Source organism: Mastacembelus armatus, chromosome 21 (genome assembly GCF_900324485.2).
Source record: "Mastacembelus armatus chromosome 21, fMasArm1.2, whole genome shotgun sequence".
Classification (NCBI taxonomy): Eukaryota; Metazoa; Chordata; class Actinopteri; order Synbranchiformes; family Mastacembelidae; genus Mastacembelus; species Mastacembelus armatus.
In genome coordinates this window covers 17,540,667-17,564,030 of record NC_046653.1, presented here as the reverse complement: position 1 = coordinate 17,564,030, position 23,364 = coordinate 17,540,667, and the positions used below count along the sequence as shown (strand labels likewise).

At 39.9% G+C, this 23,364-nt stretch overlaps 3 protein-coding genes across 4 annotated transcripts; 2 read left to right on the top strand and 1 right to left on the bottom strand.

Annotated features, from left to right (window-relative positions):
- Nucleotides 1-169: 169 nt before the first annotated feature.
- Nucleotides 170-7,269, top strand: slc9a2 (solute carrier family 9 member 2). Its single transcript, XM_026295684.1, has 13 exons — nucleotides 170-384; nucleotides 558-772; nucleotides 868-1,116; nucleotides 2,325-2,575; nucleotides 2,665-2,882; nucleotides 3,046-3,245; nucleotides 3,440-3,529; nucleotides 3,616-3,686; nucleotides 4,494-4,661; nucleotides 4,772-4,877; nucleotides 6,049-6,165; nucleotides 6,406-6,493; nucleotides 6,739-7,269. The coding sequence occupies exons 1-13, from the start codon at nucleotides 312-314 to the stop codon at nucleotides 7,155-7,157; spliced, it is 2,265 nt and encodes a 754-aa protein (XP_026151469.1). The 5' UTR covers nucleotides 170-311; the 3' UTR covers nucleotides 7,158-7,269.
- A 1,321-nt stretch (nucleotides 7,270-8,590) lies between these two features.
- Nucleotides 8,591-15,513, bottom strand: mfsd9 (major facilitator superfamily domain containing 9). Of its 2 annotated transcripts, XM_026295490.2 has the most exons (7): nucleotides 15,169-15,513; nucleotides 13,661-13,832; nucleotides 12,676-12,763; nucleotides 11,895-11,938; nucleotides 10,669-10,798; nucleotides 9,895-10,104; nucleotides 8,591-9,809 (listed from the first exon to the last, which is right to left on the bottom strand). In XM_026295490.2, the coding sequence occupies exons 2-7, from the start codon at nucleotides 13,745-13,747 to the stop codon at nucleotides 8,968-8,970; spliced, it is 1,401 nt and encodes a 466-aa protein (XP_026151275.1). In that variant the 5' UTR covers nucleotides 13,748-13,832; nucleotides 15,169-15,513; the 3' UTR covers nucleotides 8,591-8,967. The 2 variants fall into 2 exon arrangements, with proteins under 2 accessions (XP_026151275.1, XP_026151274.1); XM_026295489.1 differs by lacking the exon at nucleotides 15,169-15,513 and having other exon boundaries at nucleotides 13,661-14,567.
- Nucleotides 15,406-21,194, top strand: tmem182a (transmembrane protein 182a). Its single transcript, XM_026295491.2, has 5 exons — nucleotides 15,406-15,790; nucleotides 16,843-16,966; nucleotides 18,231-18,329; nucleotides 18,439-18,576; nucleotides 18,892-21,194. Exons 1-5 carry the CDS (start codon nucleotides 15,632-15,634, stop codon nucleotides 19,116-19,118), a joined length of 747 nt encoding a protein of 248 aa, XP_026151276.1. The 5' UTR covers nucleotides 15,406-15,631; the 3' UTR covers nucleotides 19,119-21,194.
- The last annotated feature ends 2,170 nt before the right edge of the window (nucleotides 21,195-23,364 follow it).

Genomic DNA, 23,364 nt, shown 5'->3' with positions numbered 1-23,364 from the left:
AAACATGTAAGAAAATAAAATGTGTCGGATTTTAAATATTTGTTTTTAGACCTTAACTGGAATAGGAAATAGGATTGAATCTCGTCGGCATCTGCATTCACATCAGTCTGGATCACTGCTAAATGGATTTCCGTGTCCGCGGAAAAATACTTTTGTATATAATTTTAGGAGTTTTCAGTTTCCTGCATGGCTCCAGAGGAGAAACCCTTCCCAAGCCACCCGGCGGGATCACGGTTTTACCCACAGTCCCGCCGGATCATGGCCAATGGACGCATCCAGACGCTGAAAAGGGAGTGTTACCATTGTTTACAATGAATTACCAGAGGATACAGATACCCTTTGAGATAACTCTTTGGGTGCTGCTTGCTTCATTTGCAAAGATTGGTGAGTCAAAGCAACATCAGCTCAAAAAGTTGAGTTTATTTACAGATGATTTTGTGATTAGTTAATTAGTTAATCATCTTTCAGAGAAGATGCAGGTGAGCTCTATGTAGTCTGAGTGCTTCTGTCTCACCCAGTGTTCCAGTTATGGGACTAATGTGACATCTCTTTCTCAGGGTTCAGTGTGTATCACAAGATCACCATCTGGGTGCCAGAGTCGTGCCTTCTGATCGGCCTTGGTTTGATAGTGGGTGGCATCATTTATGCTGTCCACAATGAGCCTCCTGCTGTGCTCACCAGCAATGTCTTCTTCATCTACATGCTGCCCCCCATTGTTCTTGAATCGGGTTACTTCATTCCCACCAGGCTTTTCTTTGAGAACATCGGCACGGTTCGTTACACATCAGCCCCAGTCTCCCGAAACAGGTTCTCCTTCTTGTTCTCATATATAGAAGAGACTGTGACCTTTTCCTTCTTTGTGTGCAGGTGCTGTGGTTTGCAGTAGTGGGGACTCTGTGGAACAGCATCGGTATAGGCTTGTCTCTGTTTGCCATATGCCAGATTGAAGCTCTCGGGGTGCAGAACATCAACTTCCAGGAGAACCTGCTGTTTGCAACCATCATCTCGGCTGTGGATCCTGTGTCTGTGCTGTGCGTGTTTGAGGATGTGTCTGTCAACGAGCAGCTCTACATCGTGATGTTTGGGGAATGCCTCTTCAATGATGCTGTCACCGTGGTCAGTGAGCTAAAACAGAAAATACTAGACTGTGATTGAATGTGTGAAGATTAGTGGGATTTTAAAATGTTGCTGTGATAAACATCCTCTTTACACTAAGCTGAGACTTGCTGCAAAACATTGTTCTGCTCCTTGATACCGCTGACCTGTTGTTTTGGAAAAACACAGACATGCAGGTACCGTTACATTACACACTAAACTGTCCTTCTGGATTAGTAATTGTATGCATGTATGAGAACATAAAGTGTGGGAGGACAACCTCTGTACACTGGCAAGATTGCTGCATGGAGGAATTATTCAAAAATGGCAGTGAGAGGATGTTGTTAGAGATACCAAACACGTGTCCACACTGTACCTTTTTGGAACATGCTGCCAAACCAGTTTCTTAGGTCACTGTCACTGCTCCCATCTTTTCTGATGCAGAAAATGAAAACAAACAGTATAGGAGACTGGGAAAGTTCGGGTCCAGCTCTTTGCGTTACAGAATTACACTCATTACGCAAACTTCCGTAAACGTTTTGCTTTTGCCAGTAAAAACAAACACCAAACAGAAGAACTGTACTGTACTGTTAGTAGATGTGTGCAGTGAGATATATTCAATCAGCAAGTTCAACAAGAAAGCAGCTGTAAGATTCAAACTTCTTTACCAGCCAGCTGTACATGCTGAACAGTATGAAAAGGAACAAAGCCATTGCACTGCTCCTTTTTCCATGAGTCATACACTCATGCAAACAGTGCCAAGTAAATATTTTAATAAATCACTCTTATCTGCACCAGTATCATTAGAGGACGCAAAACCCATGAATCAGATGAGGATATGGAGCCTGTTGGTGCAAAGTTGTGCATAAAAAAAAAAAAAAAAAAAAAAAAAGTTCAAGGTTCAAGGGCTTTTATTGTAATTCCAACCATGTGCAGTAAATACAGAAAATGGTGTAGTGAAACAATTTTCCTCCAGGAACCATACTGCTACATAAAACAATTCTACAATAAGTATTTGTGTATACAAAACTGTGTGCACAGCTGCTATGAGAGTGATGGTGAAGTCCCTTGGTTAAATAGTGTGTATCAGAAAGGCATGAACTCCACCAGTTCAGCTGTAGGTTAACTGCAAACTAGTACAGAGTTCATTCATGTTGATGTCTCGGCTGTGATTCTTATCACACACAGTGTATCTGCATCTGTGTGAACACATGCGTGCATATTTGCAGGCGTTGTACAATTTATGCAGCTTCATGGCCAATATGCCGGTGGTGGAGCCAGTGGATGTTGTCCTGGGGATGGTGAATTTCTTATTGGTCGGTCTTGGCGGGTTGGGCCTTGGTGTTCTGTTTGGCTTTGTGGCTGCCTTCACCTCGAGATTCACTTCCAAGGTCCGAGAAATTGAGCCACTCTTCATATTTATGTTCAGCTACCTGGCCTATCTGGTGGCTGAGCTCTTCACTGTCTCATCCATCATGGCGTGAGTAGATTTTAGGCTTTACAAATCCTAATATTTCCAATACTCAAAGAATGTAGTAAAATATCAGTTGTGTTTATGTTTTTCTGCAGTATTGTGACCTGTGCTCTCACCATGAAATACTATGTGGAGGAAAACGTTTCCCAGAATTCCTGCACAACCATCCGCCATGTGGTCAAAATGCTTGGCTCCATCTCCGAGACTCTCATCTTCTTCTTCCTTGGAGTTGTCACCATAACAACGGACCACTATTGGAACTGGGGCTACATCTTGTTCACGCTGCTGTTTGCTTTTGTATGGAGAATTCTGGGTAAGCAGGATGTGTCTTTGTGCTGTTAGAGGTCAGGGAGGAGGCTGTAAACTCAAACGTGAGATTTTACGACTGTGAATTTGTTCATGGTAAATGCAGCTGACAGATATTAAGCCCAGTATGAAAAAAAGCATCTTGTCATCACTCTGTTTGGCTCTCCCAGGTGTCTTTGTGCTGACATTGATCATTAACCCTTTCCGCACCATCCGATTACACTTCAAAGATCAGTTTGGTCTGGCCTATGGGGGTGTGCGAGGTGCAGTTTCGTTCGCCTTGGCCTACACTCTTCCTAATGACATCCACTGCAAGAAGCTCTTTGTCACTGCCACCATCACAATTATCCTCTTCACCGTCTTTCTCCAGGTAAGAAAATGTCTGTTGGGTTCATATTTATAACATGTTATAAATAAATAAATACATTTTATTGATATCACAAATTTTCCTCAAACACCTTTAGAATCTACTGTTGTCTGCAGGTGAAGCAGTAGAGCTTCAGTTCAGGCTTGGAAGAGAATCTGTGTTGTATCAAGAGCTGTGAACTTTCCTCTTCTCCACAGGGCATCAGTATACGACCTCTGATCGAATTCCTCAATGTCCGCAGGACCAACCGCAAAATTGACACCATCAATGTTGAGATTCACTGCAGGGTATGACACTTGTTGTGATTAGTGCTCATGCAGTGGACAGTATGTTGTGGCAAGGTGTGTGTTAATAGTTGTCACTGTGTTCTCAGCTCATGGAGCACACTGTAGCAGGCATAGAGGACCTCTGTGGACAGTGGGGCCACTTCTACTGGAAAGACAAGTAAGAACTTTATGTTCAAGCTGCCTGCTCATTCTGCAGTTTACACACATTCCACACTTTATCCTAAATTACTTGCTGCTTCATGCCACAGTAGACGGAAAAACTTTGTGCTGAAACTGTGAGGTATCAGCTTACCTGATCTTAGATTCCCTTTTGCAGTTTTGTTTGACAGTGCTATTGTTCATGTCCCGACAGTGTGGGAATGTTGACTTCTAGTCAGATTTCTTTTGTGATATTAAACCAACAGAAGCGATGATGATTTTTTTTCTTTGTAAAGTTCTAGTGTTTTCCTTAATGGCATGTGACGTCTCTCTTCTGAGAAACAATGATAATGATTCTCTTTCTAAAGCACTGCAATCTTTTCCTCAGCTATTTCTGTCTCACAGTATTCATATTAATGGTGATTATTGTCTTCTACATGCTCCTTCAATTCTGGTACAATTCAGCAGGACAATGACCCAGAACTTACAGCTCATCAGTAGACCTGTCTTAATCCAAATAATCACAAACTGAAATTCTGAATAAAAATTAATTACAAAACTTGCAGTCTTAACTTGTCCGTACTTCATTTTCTCTAAACGTAGTAGGACAGACATAAAAAGAACAAAAACTCTTACACTCTGTGTGACACTGAGGCTCTGAGAAATGTGCCCTTTAATCTTAGGATCATTGACTCAAACTTTAAGGTTATTGTTCCATTTAAATCCAACTTGAAGTGCAGACTGTCACTGTAACAGCTTTCACACACACCATATCTGACACAGGTACCAACATAAATCAATGTAATCTCCTTTCTTATAATTTCAGATTTATGAAGTTCAACAATCGAATCCTGCGGAGGATCCTGATCCGAGACAGTCGGGCCGAGTCCAGCATTGTGGCTCTGTACAAGAAGCTAGAGCTGCAGAACGCCATCGAGATCCTGGACACGGTGTCTGGAGGCATCAGTGTTGCTCCATCCATCCTCTCTCTCTAGTGAGGAACTGAAACCATGTCTCTGTGTTTCTTTAGCACACAACCTGCTTACTGCCTGTTCAGATCAGTGAGAAAGTTACTAAACTTATCTGTTCATGTCTGATTTTCAGTGAGGAAAAGGGAACCGCCGATAAATCGAAGAAGAAGTTAGTGGGGGCTGATGAGAAGAGCATGCGTGACCTCCTGGCCAAGAACATGTACAAGATCAGGCAACGAGTGAGGAAAAACCAGTGGTTCAAAATCTTTTCAGCTAAAAAAAAAAAGTGTCTAATTTTAGTCATCCTGTCACATTTTAGATTGAGCTATTAGTTGTTCCACCAAAGAAGTGTTTTTCCCTAAACTTCTTAGAAATTTTCATTTAAATAACTGTTTTAGGACCAAAGAGGTAAAATGATGTAATTTCATGAAAAAAGCAAAGGTTGGAGGAAAAGCCCCCAAAAAAGTAAATACAATGTGTTCTTCTTTTGTATGTCAAAAATCATCCCACAATCCATCTGATTTAACCTGTGACCCTTAAAAAATAACTCAAGCCTGAGGCTGAGAACCATTAGATTACATGGACTAGTTCCACCTAGACAAGCTACAGGAAATGTTAACAATCTAAGAATATCATAATAGCAATGTGTCAGTTATGGGCCATTTTTCTGTTTTACAAATACTTTTACTTTTAATACTTTTTTTCAGATAATACTTCAGTATACTTAGGTGGGATTTTAAATACAGGCCATTTGCTTGAAATACAGAATTTCAAGCAAGTACTTTATCATTAGTGACATGACATAACCTTTTAGAGAGGCTCTGAGAGACACTTTGATGTGGTGATAAATAATGACGGCACATATTTCTGTTCTGTTGAGCAGTTCGTGCAAATGCAAATGTGTCCTTTTTAAACTCGCCTCACATTAATGATTTGCATTTAACAAAAGTGTGCCTCATGTGTTATGTGTATAACACCTTGTTCAAATGAAAATGCTGATTGTAACGTTTGAAGAGCCAAATATTAAATTGGTTACTGTGGATTACCCAGGTGGAAAATCAACAGTAGTTGACATGAAGCCTTTCTCCAAAGAGCAATGGCTACAGGTAGAAAGGCAGCTATGCTTGTTTGAGCTCTAACTAATAGCTGCAGGACAGAAACTACAATGTCACACAGTGATGGGTGTGTTGAGTAGACGTGGTTCATGTTTCAGTTTGCAAAATCCAAACAGAGACATGGTCCCTTATGGCCAGTTTTGGTTGAGTAATCCAAGCTTCAAAGAATAGTGTCTCCTGAATTCATTACATCACCACTTGAAAAATGGTGGAATTGTTGATCCATCAGCAGTCACACCTGCTTTTTGATGTTTGTGTATTATGTTACATGTTGTGCTTCTGTTTCTTTATTTAGACGGTGACATACACAACTAAGCATGCCCTTCCCAACGATACCCACAGCAGAGAGATACTGATCAGACGCCATAGCACCATCCGCCGCATCCTCCGGTCTCAGAGTTTTCATACATCAGTAAGCAGGAAAACATTAATTATGACTTTAGGTGACAAATAAGTCTTAATTGTCACTGTCATTATCTCCTGCATAGCAAGCCCTGCATAGTCCAACTGAACATCTTGAGAAGCAGGTTCATTATTTCTTGGCTACACCGAGATAAAAGTATTTCAAATCAAATGCAAGATTTATCATCTCATCCTTTTCATCATTCTCTTTTTTCTCCATTCTGCTCTTTCATTCCCGTATTATTCTCAGGCGGTGCCCACATCTCTCAAGTTCTTTTCTCTCCCTGCTGGAAAGAGTCTGGGCTCAACCTATCATCCTGGGAGACCAAGTTATGCAGGTACATGTAGGCTTCTTAAAGCGACTCTAAACTACTTATTTGTCTTTAGTTAGAATTAAGGTTGGAAAACATCACATTTCACACTTCATGGATGTCTTAAATGTTGTCACAAAATATTAAATGGAGCTTTCTGGTGTCATTTACATAAAGTACTATTTAAACTATATAATGTGCTATGTGTGCATGATATAATTCTCCTGGTCATTTTTTAAAAATATATTTTCTTTTTTCTCTGACTGTTTCAGATGTGCAAGAAAGGATGCCAGAGGTGGTCTATCCCTCCAGACACACTCGGTTTGGCCAGCCAGCACGCTCCTCCTCACTAGCAATGGTGCCTCTGCGCCAACTGGACACCCTAAAAGATGAACACTCTGTTGATGTTCTGGATGAAGACATGGGTGGGAGTGGCAGGAAGCGCCGTGGCACGTCCAGAACGAACTCTTCCTACAGTGATTCCCGCGTATCTGCTTCTCATCATCGCTTCAGCTCCTCTGTTGCTAACAGCAGCTCAGCTAATAACTTTAGATACATGCAACATGAAGCCGAAGAGGAGAACCAGCAGCAGCCTTCATCTTCGTCTCCAGCCTGGGCTGCTGAACCCAGAGACAACGTGACACGAAACCCTCTGCTCAGGCAGCCTCAGTGGAAACCCTTGAAGAGGTGAAAGGGTTCCTGAGATTTCAGCAGTAACTGGACTGGGTGCCAAGTCTCAGTTTCTGAAGCAGCTCAAGAGTCCCTATGTATACAGGTTCCAAAATGTATTCATACCTTTCACTTTTTACCCCATAAGCAATGAAAGTGACCTGAAGCATAGAAAACAAGACAACACTGGACTTTAACCCCAAAGAACATCAGTGGAGAGACCTGAAGATTCATAGTCACTTTGCAAGTACTAATCATTATCTCCTGTGGGGGTCGTGATAAATTGTAACCCTACATCTACTAGAGCTAGGAGCATTTCTTATCTTCCTGTAGGGTTTTTAAAAAATGTTTAAATATAATGTAAGTTCAGCTTTTTTTTATTGTAATTATCCTTTGTTCCTTAGATGTAAATTATTTTTATTTAGGCTCCAGCAGATCCCCGTGACCCTAAATGGATGTATGTATTTTCATTGCCTATTATGTGTAACAGCCGTATGATTAAAGAATCGAGTTTAAGACCAGGGGTGGGCAATTCCGGTTCTTGATGTACTGGATTAGGTGTGTTCAGTCAATCAGTAACTGGAAGATACCATGTGAGGTGGGGTTAGAGGGGGGGAAGACAAAGTGAAATGGTATCTTCACACACCTGATTCATGTAATCAACAGTGGGTAGAGCAGTGATAGTTGGAAAACAAAGAGGACAGTTGCCCTCAAGGACTGGAATAAACCAACCCTGTTTCAGACAATTTGAGTTGAAAATGAGCAACTAGTATTGTGCAGTAAGTGTGTTGGGATTAACCCAGGACTTCCATGTGCCTTTTTAGATTATTCATCCTCACAAATCTTGGGGACTACTTAATTTTTTCCAGCTGTCATGCATGAATATAATTTATAAGAAATGTGTCACCAAAGGCACCATCCAAGTAAGAAGAGAAGATAGGATGTGTGTAGAGTTAAACCCAACATGCAAACTGAAGCACTGATTTTAATTTTTTTATGTACAAGTCAACACCATAGACTCAAAACATAAACTTGTTTATTCCTTGCAACCTTTTTGGCAAGAATCTAGCATGTACTTCAAGAATACATTAACCTCTTTGCATAAATGCTTTTCCTTCTTGTCCAAGTAGTGGTTGGGTTGCCCAGAATTCAGTTGGAAACTTAACTTTAAAAAAAACAAAAAAAACAGTGAATCACTTCTCAACATGAAACTACAGCTTAAGATAAATTCTCCATAACTCCATAGTTGGGAAATTCAAAAACCAGAGCAAATATTTGCTCATATACCACCTTAGGAACCATTTCTGATGTAGTGCAATGGATGGAGCAACTTTTAGGTTTGAGGTAAAATGTGTGAAACCAACTTGATTACTACAATTTCTAAATTTCTCCACAGTTTCATCTTGTTTATGAATGTCTGAAGTATTACTGCCCGACATAACTTGTATTTTGGTGAAGTGGTAGAAGTTTTTAGGTATGCAGAGTAAGTGCATCATCAGTGGACGCTATTTTCAATGAAGCTACCGCAACTAATATGTACCAATACAAGATCCATATTGTTCTGTCTGATCATACGTCAGCACTGAGGAAATGAAATGAACTGTCTCAGCTCTGACCTCACCTCAACACTGCTCTCACGTTTGGAGTCCTTTCTTCCTGAGGGGAGGACTGCAGTGCTGGTGGTGACAAGCTATTTTGATCCACAGAGTTGTTCAGCAATAGGCATCATGTCAAACGCCATTGCTCAACTGGGACAAATTGCTTGATAATGAGTCCTCCACAGTAGGCCTCCTCAAAACAACACTTCTCTGAGGGGCGGATGTACATTGTTTTCATAGTTTGGCCATTTTTGTCGTCCCTCTCTTGTCCCATTTAGGGATCCGGGTGAGCAGTAAACCTACAGCTGCTAGAGCCAGGACCACTCCCAGACTAGGGGGCCCACAAGGGCTGAACTCCTGAGCCAAACCAGACAGAAGAGGAGCCAAGATGCGACCCACAGCTGTAACTGACTGTCCGGCTCCAATCAGAGTCCCGCTGGCCTGGACTCCTCCTCTCTGCAGCTCCAAGTCTGTGACACAGGTTCGTCCAATAGTCGTGGAAATGGCAAAGAAGGTGGAGGTCAGCAGAACCTGCCAGACACTGGGTGCAGCAGCATATAGGAAAATAAGTAAGCAGGTGAGCATTGTGGAGTGAAGCAGCAAAGCTGGCATGTTATTCCTGTAGAGCTGTGTGACTGGCCCCACCAGGAACCCCGCCAGGGCCCCTAAGGTGCTGCTGTAGCTGATCAGATAACCCGTCACCTTTGGTTTAAGAGAGAAACGCTCCTCCATGGCCAGAGAGAAGTTACTGTAGTAAAGCATGATAGCTATGGCCATTAGAAGACGCACAAGGAAGAGGTCCCACATGTCAGAGGAGGCTACCATGTAGATCCTGGAGCCCACTGAGGACAATTGTCTCCAAACAGGCTGGAAAAGGGACATATCAGTCCACCTAAGACCACCTGTGTGCTTTCCTGCTACTCTGGATCCTGGTTTAGTGTGGTGGCTATTAACTTGAGAACCATTGGATACAGATTTACCACAGTGGTTGTCATTACAGTATTTACTTGTGTTGTTGCTGGTGCTAGTATTACGGTGAACTAGAGTCTGGTTCCATGGTAGCATCCATACCAGCCCTGTATTGATGAACACATGATGTCAAACAATGATTTAAGATACAGGCTCTATTAAATCAATTATTTCTCTCCACCTTCAGCTCACCTGCATTAAGAACGAAGATCGCTGCACAAGTAAAGGAGGACTTATAAAAGCCTCCTTCATGCTCAGTGAGGTAGCCACCGACCACAGGACCCAGGATGAAGCCAACACTGGAGGCTGCATTAAAGTGTCCCATCACCAGAGGGCGCTCTGACTCCGACACCAGGTCAGACAATAGGGCTCTGCAGATGGACAGGGAGTGCTTGAACAGCCCTGAGACAGAGAATAGGGTGGGGATAAATAGCTGATTGATTGTCTGGACTCTCTGTCCTACATTTAAGGTAAAGGTGGTGGCAGAGGGAATTGTAAAAAAAAAAATAGGGGGATTTTGTTATTTAATTTCTTTCCAACTTTTTTGGTAAAAGGTGACTTTTTACCACCAAAAATATCAAGTCAATCTGTGAACTGCTCCTTATATTAATTCATTTAACAGTTCACTTGTTTTAAAGCTTAAAAATGTGATGTGACAGGAAAAATGCAAATTAATGGCATAAATATTGGGATTTTGATCTATGGTAAAATTTGAAAATACACTTACTTTATCCTGCAGAAGTTAATATTTGATAAACATTTAAAAACTTGGCATCTTAACAAGCTCTGACCACAGATATTTCAACTTTTCATAGTAGATAAAAAGGCCTGGAGCTTAAAATGAGCCAGAAGCAACTTTTGGCACTAAACAGCTATATGTCTACTTAAAACTAGTAATGAGTAAAATAGATGGACCTTTTATGGACTTTGACACTGCCACATGTTTTTGTCAGTGGTTCAACTTACCCACTGGTATCCGTGCGAGGACAAACAAAGTGATACTGGTGGACAACCCCAGCAGGCCGTAGCCCACAGCACTCAGCAGCAGGCAGGTCAGCAGAGAGTACTGCCGTCCCACCACATCGCTCCAGCTGCCCTGCCAATCACACACAGGAAATGAAACATTCTTTGAACTTTCTCTAAGAGAAAGAGTGGAAGATGGTGCTTTGACACAATGAATACTAAATTCTTTTTAGGTTTTGTAATCCTAAAATCTTACATTTCCTTTTAACCAAACAACCCAAGCCGACACATATACAATATACAAACCTTTAGTAGATCCTTGCTGTCACACACATTTGTTTTTCTCTAGTTGTGAGGACACTTACTGACTTAATGCATTCTCTAGGCGCTAACTATGACCTTATTATAACCATCACAACTTAAAACCAAACTCCAACCTCAATCTAATCTAAAGTTTAAACCTAAGTGTTAACCCTCAAATAACCCCATCGAGTTTTGAGAACTGGCCAAAATGTCCTTACAACAATAGAATTTAACTAAAACTTGCCCATGCAGCCATACAAAGGCACGTACACACACGTACACACACACTGCTGAGGAAATATTAGAACCTTTTAGAACATTAGGACCAACTGAGTTTTGTGTAGTGGATGTAGCCTGGTGGGATTATCATAGAGACCCAGCTGTTCATGTGTCCCTACATTTATCAGGATTCAGCCAGTCTGCACATGGGAATCAACACATGACTCTTTATCTGTTTAATTGGTCGCATGACCCCTGAGAATTAAACCAATTTCACGAGCTGTGGACGGCAAGATATCGAGGTGGAAATCTGAGAATTTTCGTCTATTGCCATACTTATTGTAGAGAACTGAGCACTTTGGAGTAATTTCCATTGTTTAACCATTGAGGTTTGATATTTATCCTGAATGTTAAGTCTCCTCAATGTTAGAGGTGTCAGATGGTAATTACTTCATATCTGTATAATAAGATTGATACCTGTGAATCTGTGGCTAACTAGGAGTAGCTTGTGTGTGCGAATATGCTCAGACGGGTTGTATCGTGTGACCACAATCAGCCTAAAACGGCCAGTGTTTATTGTTTCCATGAAATACCAGACATGACACTAACTGTGAGCACGCCTTGTCGAGAGGGACAGACTGAATAGAGGGTCAGAGACAAAGATGAAATTCCAGGTTTTTTCAGTGGGAAACCAGGTCAATACTTACAACTACTGTGCTTGAGAAGAGCTGTAAGATCCCATATGTCGATCCTGCAACATGTTCACATTTGCTTTAGTTCACATTGGTAATATAAAACAGAGAGATGCTTTCAACACGAAGCTCAACATAACCGTAGGGACAAGAACTATAACTACAACTGCAATATAGGACAAAGCATAATCATATTATTTTTACTAGGAATGCAATAAATTACCATTATCTATCATTCATTTGTCTCTCTAGATACATTTTTATTCTATTATTAATAATTAAATTTGTTAAAATACAGAAAATTGTACAAAAAATGAATAACAAGAGCCCTTTCTTCGAGTTGATATATTAAAACCGCTTGTTTCAGGCCAAATGTCTAAAAGTATGGTAGCTCTGAGAGTTCAACATACTGTAACAGCACAAGTGAATGCAAACAACAACAATTCTTGCACAACATAACGAAGTTCTTTGTTGTTCTGTGCAACTCAGAGCATTTCTGCATTTGTTTAATTCATGGCTGATAATTTTAAGTCTAATATTTATTGTTGAAACATCAGGAAAGTGTGTGGTGCTTTGTTACTGCAGACAGTTTTATGGCAATTAAGTGTCCTCGTGACATCCCCTTACATAAGTGACTTTATCAAGCGTAAGATTATTTGTCTCTGTCTTTACTCTGGTACACAGCTTAGCGTGACAGAGCTACCTAATTATGTATCAGTTATTATATCTAAGGGCCAACCCTACATCTGGTAATGCCTAACTTAAATAAATGATTCACTAGTAATAAACAACTTACCCACTATACCAGCCACAGTGGGACTGGCTCCAAGAGCTTTTACATGGTGGCTCAGCAGTGGGATGATCATGCTCACCCCAAACAAATCCTGAAGAAAACAAAGGAGAAAGATGAGTAGGGATGAGATCAGAGGTATCAGCTGTTATCATTATCACACCAGAGGTCCCTCAACAGAAGGAGCCCTGTAATCAGACTGATCATGTAAATCCAGTGCCCAGTGTGGGGATAGTTGCACAGAAAGTCAGAAAGAAAAATCATTCATCCTGTTTATTTGTTTTGCTGAGATCAGGGCGGCTTTGCCAAACTCCTGATTGAAGTCACACAGCAATTCATAACATGTTCCACCACTGACAATTATCCTAATTTATTAACTTGCAGTAGCAGTTTCTCTTTGCCTCATGTGCCAGAAGCTTCAGCTGCATTCTTTCAGTCCCATTTCATCAGATAATCATTTAACCAGCTATGTAAAGGTATTTACTAAAATGTAACGTTTTCTGATGAATGACTTCAGGCCAGATATTTGAATTCTTATTATCTGTAGAAATATGGAGAGTGGATTTTAGCTTTAGCTCCTCTGAAACATGTTTCTGACAGTGATGCTTCAAAGAGGCAATGCAACACAATCAGAGCTGTCATTTTCTGTAACATCTGACAGATTCAAATAACATTAACTGAGGTTTATTCTGAGATTTATAGTCTCTATGTATAGTCTCTATTTTTGTATTTGCGTCAATATAATTCTCTCTCCTGAGTTTATACTTACTGAACTGTCACACTTGATATTTCCATGTACATGTCCGCTCATAATATCCCAAAGAGAGTCTGATAATCTAAAAACTAATTTAAAGTGGGCCAATCCGATTTTAAATTGTCAAACACCTGCAACACCTTGAAAATGCGTGATGTCGATATATACAAAGTGAAACTGTGCCTTTTCACATCACACCTGAATTATGAAAACATGACACTGACCACAGCTACTCACCATGAAGCCCACTACATAAATGCATCGTATAATCCTCGTCCTTCTTCCCGGTTTCTGGAATAAAGTGCTGTATTTCTGCTCCTTCATCCTCCCGCTGTGACGGCGCCGCTGCAGCTCATCCGCTACAATGTGACCCAAACACAACCACGTCCACCGGCGTCTGTCTCACACACTGGGGGTCGCAGTAAACTGATAAACTGAGCAGTTGTAACAATCTGCACAAATGTGACTGACTTAAAAAAAAACGTCTCGCATTAAAAAACCGTGTAGATCCTACGCGATGCGATGTCACTGACTGTCCGAGTCCTGGGTGATTATTATTTGTGTTAAATTGTCGTGGTGTCCGGTCTAAACCCCCGCAGCTGCTGAGAGATGGTATCGTCCGCTGACGTCACCAAACTGAATCGGAAATTCTTCCTCACAAATCGAGTTATTTAATTAAATTGTTTTGTTTTTTTTAGTTCATTCATATATTTTATTTGATGAACATTTCTGAATTTATTAAACCATAATTTTAATACTTATGTGGTTAAATGCCGCTAATTAATAATTCAACAAACAAATACAAATAAATCAAACAAAATAATGATAACGATAATTAATAAAATATTAGGATTCATTGTGACTTGTTTTCATTAACTAAGATAATAACTATTAAAGTATAAGTTTACATATTTTTTACACAGTATAAATAAGTTCTCAGAATGTTTTTTTTTAATTTAGCTGTGCAGAGGGGTTACTCTAAGTCACTATCTGCTGGACACAGTATGTCAATACTTTTAAACAGCACACTCAACACCCTCAAACCAGTGCAGGTCAATTGAGTATTATCGTGAGCTTTTGAGATTTTACACACACACACACACACACACACACACACACACACACACAGTGTATGTGAGCAGAGTGCTAGGTGAGGGTGGCCTGGGTCACATCAGCGTGTAAATTAGCCAGTGTCTACATATAGGTTCACTGCTAAATATTCCCCTTGCATGCTAATAAACTAGTGGTTTCCCCAAATCACACTGACTAGTACTTACCACGAAGGAAGTTTCTAATCTTGTTTATTATACTTTAAGTATTTTTTAATGGAAAATCGTTGATACCGTGGTACACTTCAGAAAACAGAGCTTCAGATATATGTAGAACACACTAAAGAACACAACTTCCATGCTAATTCACATACAATAAAAATATGTGATCAGTATCTGATATTTACTAAATACTACATATTGAATATTATTGTTTTTATGTAGTTTGTGTATTTCTATCTGAAATATATGCCCTTTTATTGTGTTTTGGGAGAACATTAGTGTTACATAGCAAGAAGACTCATTTAAAAATCTTAATCTCTTTTTTGTATCTGATACAACTGAAAAACCATTAGAACTTATATGAAAGGGTTCATTTAGGCTAATATTTATCACCTATATTTACAGGAAATGATACTGTTGTGTGTGTTTACGTGCATGTTGTCCTGTTTGGGTAAAGGCTGTGGGATACGTTACCCCTCTTCTGTCCTTTCGGTCTCACCCTGCCTTGACATTCCCATGCAGACGCTGGGTGTCCAGTTGCCACTGGTTATTTCTGCATTGATCCCCTCCCTTCACACTCTCCAACTGCTCCACACACTCAGCCCCCATGGTGCAGTGGAACAGCCGCCTTCATCTGACCCCAAAAATAGGTCAGGCTCTGGGGGGTGGGTGGGTGGGCTGCCTACACACCCTTGTGCAGGGTCCAGAAGAGTCATGCGCACAACCTTGTCCTCCCATAACACAGCCAGAGGGACAGGAGAGGAGTCAAGATCCAGTAACTCAACATAAACCAGCTCTACAGAGAAACAACCCCTCTTACTCAGTGGATGTACTACATTACAAGAAGAGGGAGTTTTTCTTTGTCACATGCGCTCACTGTACTTGGAGGGAGAAAGTCAGACTGAGTGTGGGCAGATTGGTTGGCCAATCCTGGACCATGAAGCTTAGTGTAGCACTGTTTTTTGCAGGGCTCTTTGGGGCCTTGGCAGCTGTGTTCATCCTCCTCTCGTTTGGAACAGATTACTGGCTGCTGGCCTCAGAGAGTTGCCACCCAAATCCTGACGGATCTCTTGACCTGGCCGGTGTCACTGTAGAGGTGGGTGGTGGACTTGAAACAACAGCAGATCACAGAGACTCAGAAGACAGACAAATATTAGTTTCTATCTACACTGAATATTAGTGTTTGTAGGCTGAAAAATCTTCGTATCTGTAACCCAGGGGGACTACGGTTAGGAGACATGGAATAATAATGTGTTGCACAAGTTTTAAAAGACAAAATGTTATGTTTCCTCATAATTAATTACTACAAAAAGTCCTAACAGTTTATTCTTAAACTAGCCTCAAAGTTACTTTTCCTATTTTGGAAAGTGCAATCAGTTGCTCCAATCATTCTCTCAGTAGATAAATTGCAGGCAGAGAGGCATCCCTGCAGGATGCAATCAGACACTGTTTAATGTAGCGTGTGTGCAGCTATGCAGCAATTGAGAAATAGCTTGTACCATGTGCCCCTGTGATAGAAATGCAAATACCAGAAGTCCCAGTGGTATGGTACTGTATTAAATATCACCGACTAGAACATACTTAGCTTTTCATAGTGGGCACTGATACTAGAATTGAGACATGATATGAGCTCAATAAAATGAAAGTGGTACTGGTTAAATACACAACATAGCAATGCCATTGAATCTTAATATAATAAAAATTTAAAAAACACACCTTGATTGGTCTTGATTGGATTAACTTTAATTTTAAGAAGTTTGATGGGCCAACTGTTTCACAAAGACATTTCATGGGTGATGTAACATGCAATTTAGGTGTCTTTTGCTCATGTGCAAAGATAGTGACTACTATAATGCCGAGTGTCTCGTGAATTGGAACATCCTCAACCTCCCTGCATGCTCAGCACCAAACCAAACCTGAATGAGGTTAGAGGTGCTTGTGCAGCTCAACCCTTGACCTGACCTAGCAGCTGCTCTGTGCCCCTGGGTAAAACATTGTACAGCTGTTTCACAAGATCTTGAGACTGATCTCAATGACCTTAATCACATCAACAGATAACATTCACTTATGTAAACCATATATCACAGACATATCGTCCATTTATATTTGGCAATAAGTCATGATTCTGTCTTCGCTTCCTTTTTCCAGCCTGGAGATGTGGTGGTGCAGGAGCACAGCAGTAATACGACTCTGTACCATGAGGGGTTTTTCTGGAGGTGTTTCTTTAGAGATAACATGGGTGACGATAACCTGCTGTGGAAGCTCTGGTTCAGTAAGTGAGACACATTATGCCATTCCAGTAGTTAATGCTGGCGTTTTATTTAGATTAGCTTTATTTGCTCATTGTCTCTGCTCTATTATTTATTATATCATTACATCAATATTTTTTCTTTTTTTTTAACTATATTATTATTATTATTATTCCAGGGTGATTCCCTTGATAATAATCATCTAGTTTTCAAGGGGGTCTTAATATTTGGAAAAGTATCAATATGGTAACGCTTCACTTTGCCACAAACAAAGCTTACACATTTGAACAAACTCCAATATCAGAAATTAGAGAGAGATTTGGACAAGATACTACTTTAAAGTACTGTCAACACCCATTGCAGATAAACAAGTCATATGAAAATCCTTTATAGCATATTTTAAAGCCACCAAACACAAGTTAACTGTCGTTTTCTGTAGCAAACTCCTGAAACATGACATCAGTTCATGTTCCTGTTCAAAAGAAACTCTCATAATATTAGCTGAATGATTATTAAGCTGATAAGTAATGTTACTGTAATCCTTTTAGCTGTTACAGAGGCCTCAAACAGAAGAGTAGGATTGAATTAGCTGTACTGATTGAAAGGATATGTTAGGACACAAATAAAAGAGAAGATGTGTTTTTACGACTTTCTTTGGGAACATTTCTCCTCCAGTGTTATGCTTCCACTGAGTCACATGGCAGCACTTTGATTATGCTGTAGAAAAAATAGCAGTGTTTGAGTTGCTGCTATTCTATCTACAAACACAGTTTGACACCGTGGCGGTAGAAACCCCTTCATGTGACCGTTTGGAGACCATGTGATGTTATTCTGGTCGATTGTCAGGTGCTTGTGTGTCATCTATTTTCTTATGGGGACAATGGTGAATGGCGGTTCGTTGTCAGAAACAACCTCTGGCACTGAAAGACCTTGTGAGGGTCTGTGGAATTTCACATATTGAAAGAAAACAGAAAAGTGTCAGGAAAATATATTGACATAAGAGAAAAAGTGTCCAATAATCCTGTCTCTGCCAATTGAGAATACAAATTAAGGTAAAACTTAAAATATAAATGCAAATCATCGATTCTCTTTGCAATAGCTCGTACATATATATCCTTCCTGTAGTGCAATTAACAGTCCACATAAAAGTGCTAAGGGAAAGACGTCATGGTTTTGTGTCATTTGCTACAGAATCATATTGTGATGTCGTCTAATTCACGACCTGTTGACTTGTAAGATTCCTGTTCATCCCTTTTCTTTGGTGACTTATTCTTTCTCTCTCTGTAGCAAATCAGCCACATTCAAAAGTCTGCATACACGCCTACCTCTTCCCATTCCCTGTGTCTCATCAGACCCACAACACCACGGAGTATGATTCTGCTATAAGTAAGTGTCTGCGAACTTATTTCCATTTGTCTGTTTGTGCAGACAGAGATCACATTCTTCACTAATCCAGTGGCTCTCAGTGAAAGGGACAAATGTTTCTGTTGTCCAGTCTACAGAGGTTTCTGGAGCATCTTTATGCTTATTGGAGTGGCAGCTGTAGTGCTTGGTGGGTTCATAATCATCTGTGCTGCTCCGTTCGCCAGCCACCGCCTGTACAAAGCAGGGGGTGGTCTCTTCCTGACATCTGGTGAGGCTTTGTAATGGCTTAATGTAGTGCTATAAGTATAAGTACCAGTGTAGAGAAAGCACTGTACTGTAGAGAAAAAATTACCACAATTTTCACAAGAAGTAAGTATTAGAAAACACAACAGTCTGAAGAATGATTAAAAGCTCCTCTTTCTTCTCTCATTACCTAAGTGAAGACCTATTACAGTTTTCTTGTGGCTCTTAAATATTAATTTTTATTTTGTGTTTTGGATTCAGTGGTTTATATGAAAAGTGTATGAGTGAGATGCAGTTATCATAGTCTCGTTTCTACCTGTGTTGCCTTTCTCTGCATCAGGTCTTTTCCTGCTGTGTGTGGTGGTGATGTATGTACTGTGGCTGCAAGTGCTGGATGTGGTGGATAACTACGTAGCCTACCAGCGCTCAGCAAAGTGTCCACACTTCCAGCTGTCCCTCAACTATGGCCTGTCCTTCATGTTTGCACCGATTGGCATCTTCTTCTGCATTCTGGCTGGTCTTCTTTTCCTGCTCATCGGCCGAACTGTCCAGATTCACTACCACTGACTTCCACCGGTAGCAGGTTAGAAGAAGAGTAAGGTATTGCCATGGTTAGAATACCAGTGTTTTTCTTTCTTTTTCTTTTTTAAACAGCTGATCTTTGATATTCCCATACTTTGTCTGCCTGGTAAAAGCAGGATTCTGTAGATGCTAAATGGCAGCTTTGAGGTATAAATGATCTGGTAGGCTAGGACACTTTGGTCCAGTATAAAAATGCTGCAACCATTGTGAAGTTCAGAAACATAAACATCATCCCTTCACTCAAACCTACATGCAAATGAGCTACTTCACATACTGTACTGTGCAATCTGTAAGTAGGCTATATGAGGATTTCTCAACAAACCTGTGGTACATAAGATTTTGTGTGTTGATGGCTGTGCTTGTTTATGAAATGGCAAAATCACCAGAAATGAAATATAGATGTTATTGCATGGAAATGATCATTTTTATATTCTGTAATGTACTGTAATGGTAGTGTTTTTGGAAAGAACACAGGCCCAGCAGACTTTTCTGTATTTAATTTGAAGAATGATGCTGATAATAGACCAAAATCAACAGTTACTCCCTCATAACTTTCCAACCTCCATGCATTGTGTGTGGCATCCAGCTCAGCGCCTATTCATTTATACCCAAAATGTAAATCTTTCAAACATCACCATTATATTATTGGTTTAAAAAGGCTGATAAGTTCCTGAAATGGCTGGGCAAATGGTACTGAAACGGGTGAATTGTGTATCTGTTGGGATTCAGCTGCAGAGCTGTAGCTGTAGGGCAACTGCAGATTAAAAGACATTTGGTGTTCTGGTGTGTCTTTATGAGAGCAGGACAGCATATGTGCATCGATTCAGCATAAAATCATGATAAAGGAACATGTCACCCAGTGTAGCTCGCTGATGTGTTTTTTAATAGTTTTTGGATGACCGTGGAGCTCTCTGGCACAGATGCTTTGGCTGCGTAGATAATAATTGTTAGTGTTTTTTGACACTAATAAAAATGCCGAATATTATCAAACTTATTCTAAAAATATCAAATATTCACTTGACTGAATGTATAATGCTTAACATTTTCTGCTTTTCCACAGTATGTTTGCTATTTCTGTACATAGCCTGAAACTAAGATGTTTTTTGGTCATGTTGTTCCAGTTTGAGTAGTTTATTTGTCCAACACAGTTTTTTTTTGTGGTTATAAATGAAAATTGAAGCATAATTTTTTTTATGTTGCTCTTACTATATGTAACTGTACTAAGTTTTAATTGTGCATGTTTTACTATCAGTCTATTTTCTCTGGTTTAGTGTGTTTAGTGTGAGAATCTGACATAACATCTTATCTGTCCAAACAGCAGGACTTTTTGCTGTGGTCTGTTTTGACAGTAAGATGGCATAGTCCAGGTACGTTTCAATATATACCACAAGATGGCACTGTTGTCTCTCTTGATATATGCTTCAATCTACATAGAGAGGCAGGAATTCCATTTTGCTTATCCAGAGTCTATGAGAAGTGTATGCTGTGTTATGCATTTAATCACAACTTCAGAGGTGGAATCTGTAGATGAAAAAAATTCACACCTTGGCTGACAGACGGATGGTAATTTCACTCATGAATGGAGCATTTGATCAGGATCTGAATGGACTCCTGTGTCGATTCTCATGTCTGTATCAACTCTGAGCCTTTCTAGCTTTATAATATACTTATCATACATAGGGAATGCATCTGTGGTTTGCCTCAGAATGCAAGACTGACACAATGTAAGGTACTGACTACTTTATGATATTGAATTTCCCTTCATACAAGATTCTTATGATGTATTCACACTTCCAAATATCTGATATTTAAATTTGAGAATAACCATACCAAACTTCAGCACAGATGTAAGAGAAGTTACAGTAGGTTGAAACACTGCAGGTCATGAGAACAGGCCACCTAGGTTGGCAGATGCAAATAAATGTTAAAGTCCCAGGTTTTGTACTGTTTTGGGCTGGAGCCGTTTTTTCAGCCAAGACTCCCTTAGGAAAGAGGTTTCTTATCTCGCGGACTTCCTGGTTTAAACGAAATCCTTATAAAATAATAAAAAAAAAAGTTTAATCATTTCTCTATCCTTATCCAGGTGTGAGTGTGTATGAGGAAGAGAGAAAAAGGTTGAAGAGGGAGGTTTAATGCAAACATGGAGCGAGCTACCTCCAGCAGAAGCCTTGCAGTCAGTAATGTCATCAGAGTGGGAGTCCCAGCTGAATTCAGCACCGTTCTGCATGATTGCCCATGATAATTGTGTGTTGATAGGGAGCGCCGGAGATGGAGTATAATTTCCACCGAGAGATTCCTAAACAAATACCTGTGCTCAGCAGAGGGATAGAGTGCAGCAGGAGGTGAGGAGGAGAATAGCGGATGAGGGGAGATAGAGGATGAGAGGGTAACACTTCCAGAAGAGAAGGAGGAGGGACAGGAAGCAGCAGTCTCTCTGCAAGTCCTTCACAGTCTGTGCGGAATGCAACCCAAGGCAGGCCCTGCATGATGCTGCACTTTAAAAAACATAGGAATGAAAGTCTCTGCACTCTCTCAGTGAGACAAACAAAAAAGAAGTGAGCAGAACACAACACAAGAGAACAAATAAGGTAGAACAAAACAGAAACAGTGATACAATGCCTGGATATAATTAGTTGTAAAACAAAATGTATTAAAATTAGCATTAAAACATTGCATAATATAATTGTAAATTTGACAGATGTTCTCAAATTAAAAGACAATGACAAGCAGCAGAATGGATGGCAACAGCACAGAAACACTTTACCTGCTGATTTTCTTTGAAATTTAAGATGACGTCCCTCTTAGGTTGAAGATTTAAATTTAAACCTAATGTAAATAAGAGTAATGTTACAGTCCTTTTTCTTCAGCTCTGCACCCAACACGTCTGTTCTCATCCTGCTGCTGTGCTTTTATACTGGTTTCAACTTGCAAAATTATACCTTTAACCCTGAGTAGGACTATTTTTAATACTTAAAAAAATAACCTTTATTTGTCTTCCAGTTTCCAAACCAAAATTACACATTGCATTGGTTTATGTCAAAACAGAAAAATCATGCCAAAACAATAAAATAACAAAAATAATTTTTGACAGTAAAAAGAAGAATTTGAAGAATCCAGATGTTTTTAAAGACATAAAAAAGCTTTCTGCTGTTATACAATGACCCCACTGAAAAATCTGAAATCTGTGAAAAATATTTGTCCTTTCTGAAATTTAAGCACTAGATACGACATGTCTTCTACTTAACTGAAAAGTCAGTTTTCAGTGAAATGTGTCCCAGAGGTTTGATTGCTCCCACATCACTGTTGTTTAATTTGCATATTGAACCACAAGTGGCTTTTGTGATGTCAGAAAACCGTGTTTGTACATAAACATGTTAAATTGTGATTTAAAGTGAACAAAGAGAAACACATTTTTGATTTGAGGATCAGGGTAATAATGACAGGATGCAGAAAGACCATGTCATGCAGAAATACATGTTAATAAAAACTAGTTTTTAAAGGGAATGAAGGAAAAGGAATTTAAGCAGGAGGTTTGTGAGCCCTGGCAGCATGTGATGCATACTCTCCTTTACGTTTTAAGTTTAGACTCTGTGACTATTAGTGCACTTTTTCCTCCAGATCCAGCATGGTCCTGTATGAGCACAGAAGCCTCACAGTGAAAGATGAAAGACACATAGTATAAACTTGGCATCAAAGTCAATAAATAGTATGTGCATATATGTTCTTTTGTGAAGGGATCAGAAAACAAAGGCCACAGAGAAGCAGCAGTGTTGGACTTATTGAAGTCCTTCACTCATCTGGTCGAGAAAAGAATATAAGTTCGACTCTTAGTCAACACTTGTATATTTAACCTTGAGGGAGGTTCAAGTTAATTGGAAAACACTCTTTGCCTGAGTGCTCTCACCTCGCACGCAGTGTAGTTATCATAGCTTATCTTCCAAATGTATCATAATCCCACATGACATGCAAGTCAGATTTCATTTAAATCTGATTACTTTGAACTCTCAGAAAAAGCAAAGTATTTGAATTGCATGAACAATATGGCAAGTCATATTACACGCTGCTTTCCTCTTTAGAGATAGTTTTACATAATTTCCCATTCGTTTTGAAATAATGAATAGACAATGGGCTGTATAATTGTGAGAATTTACAATTCAGAGGACCACATCGTATAATCATCATGCATAATTCAGGGAGTTGAGTACATAGGTCACCGGTGGCAGTGGCACAA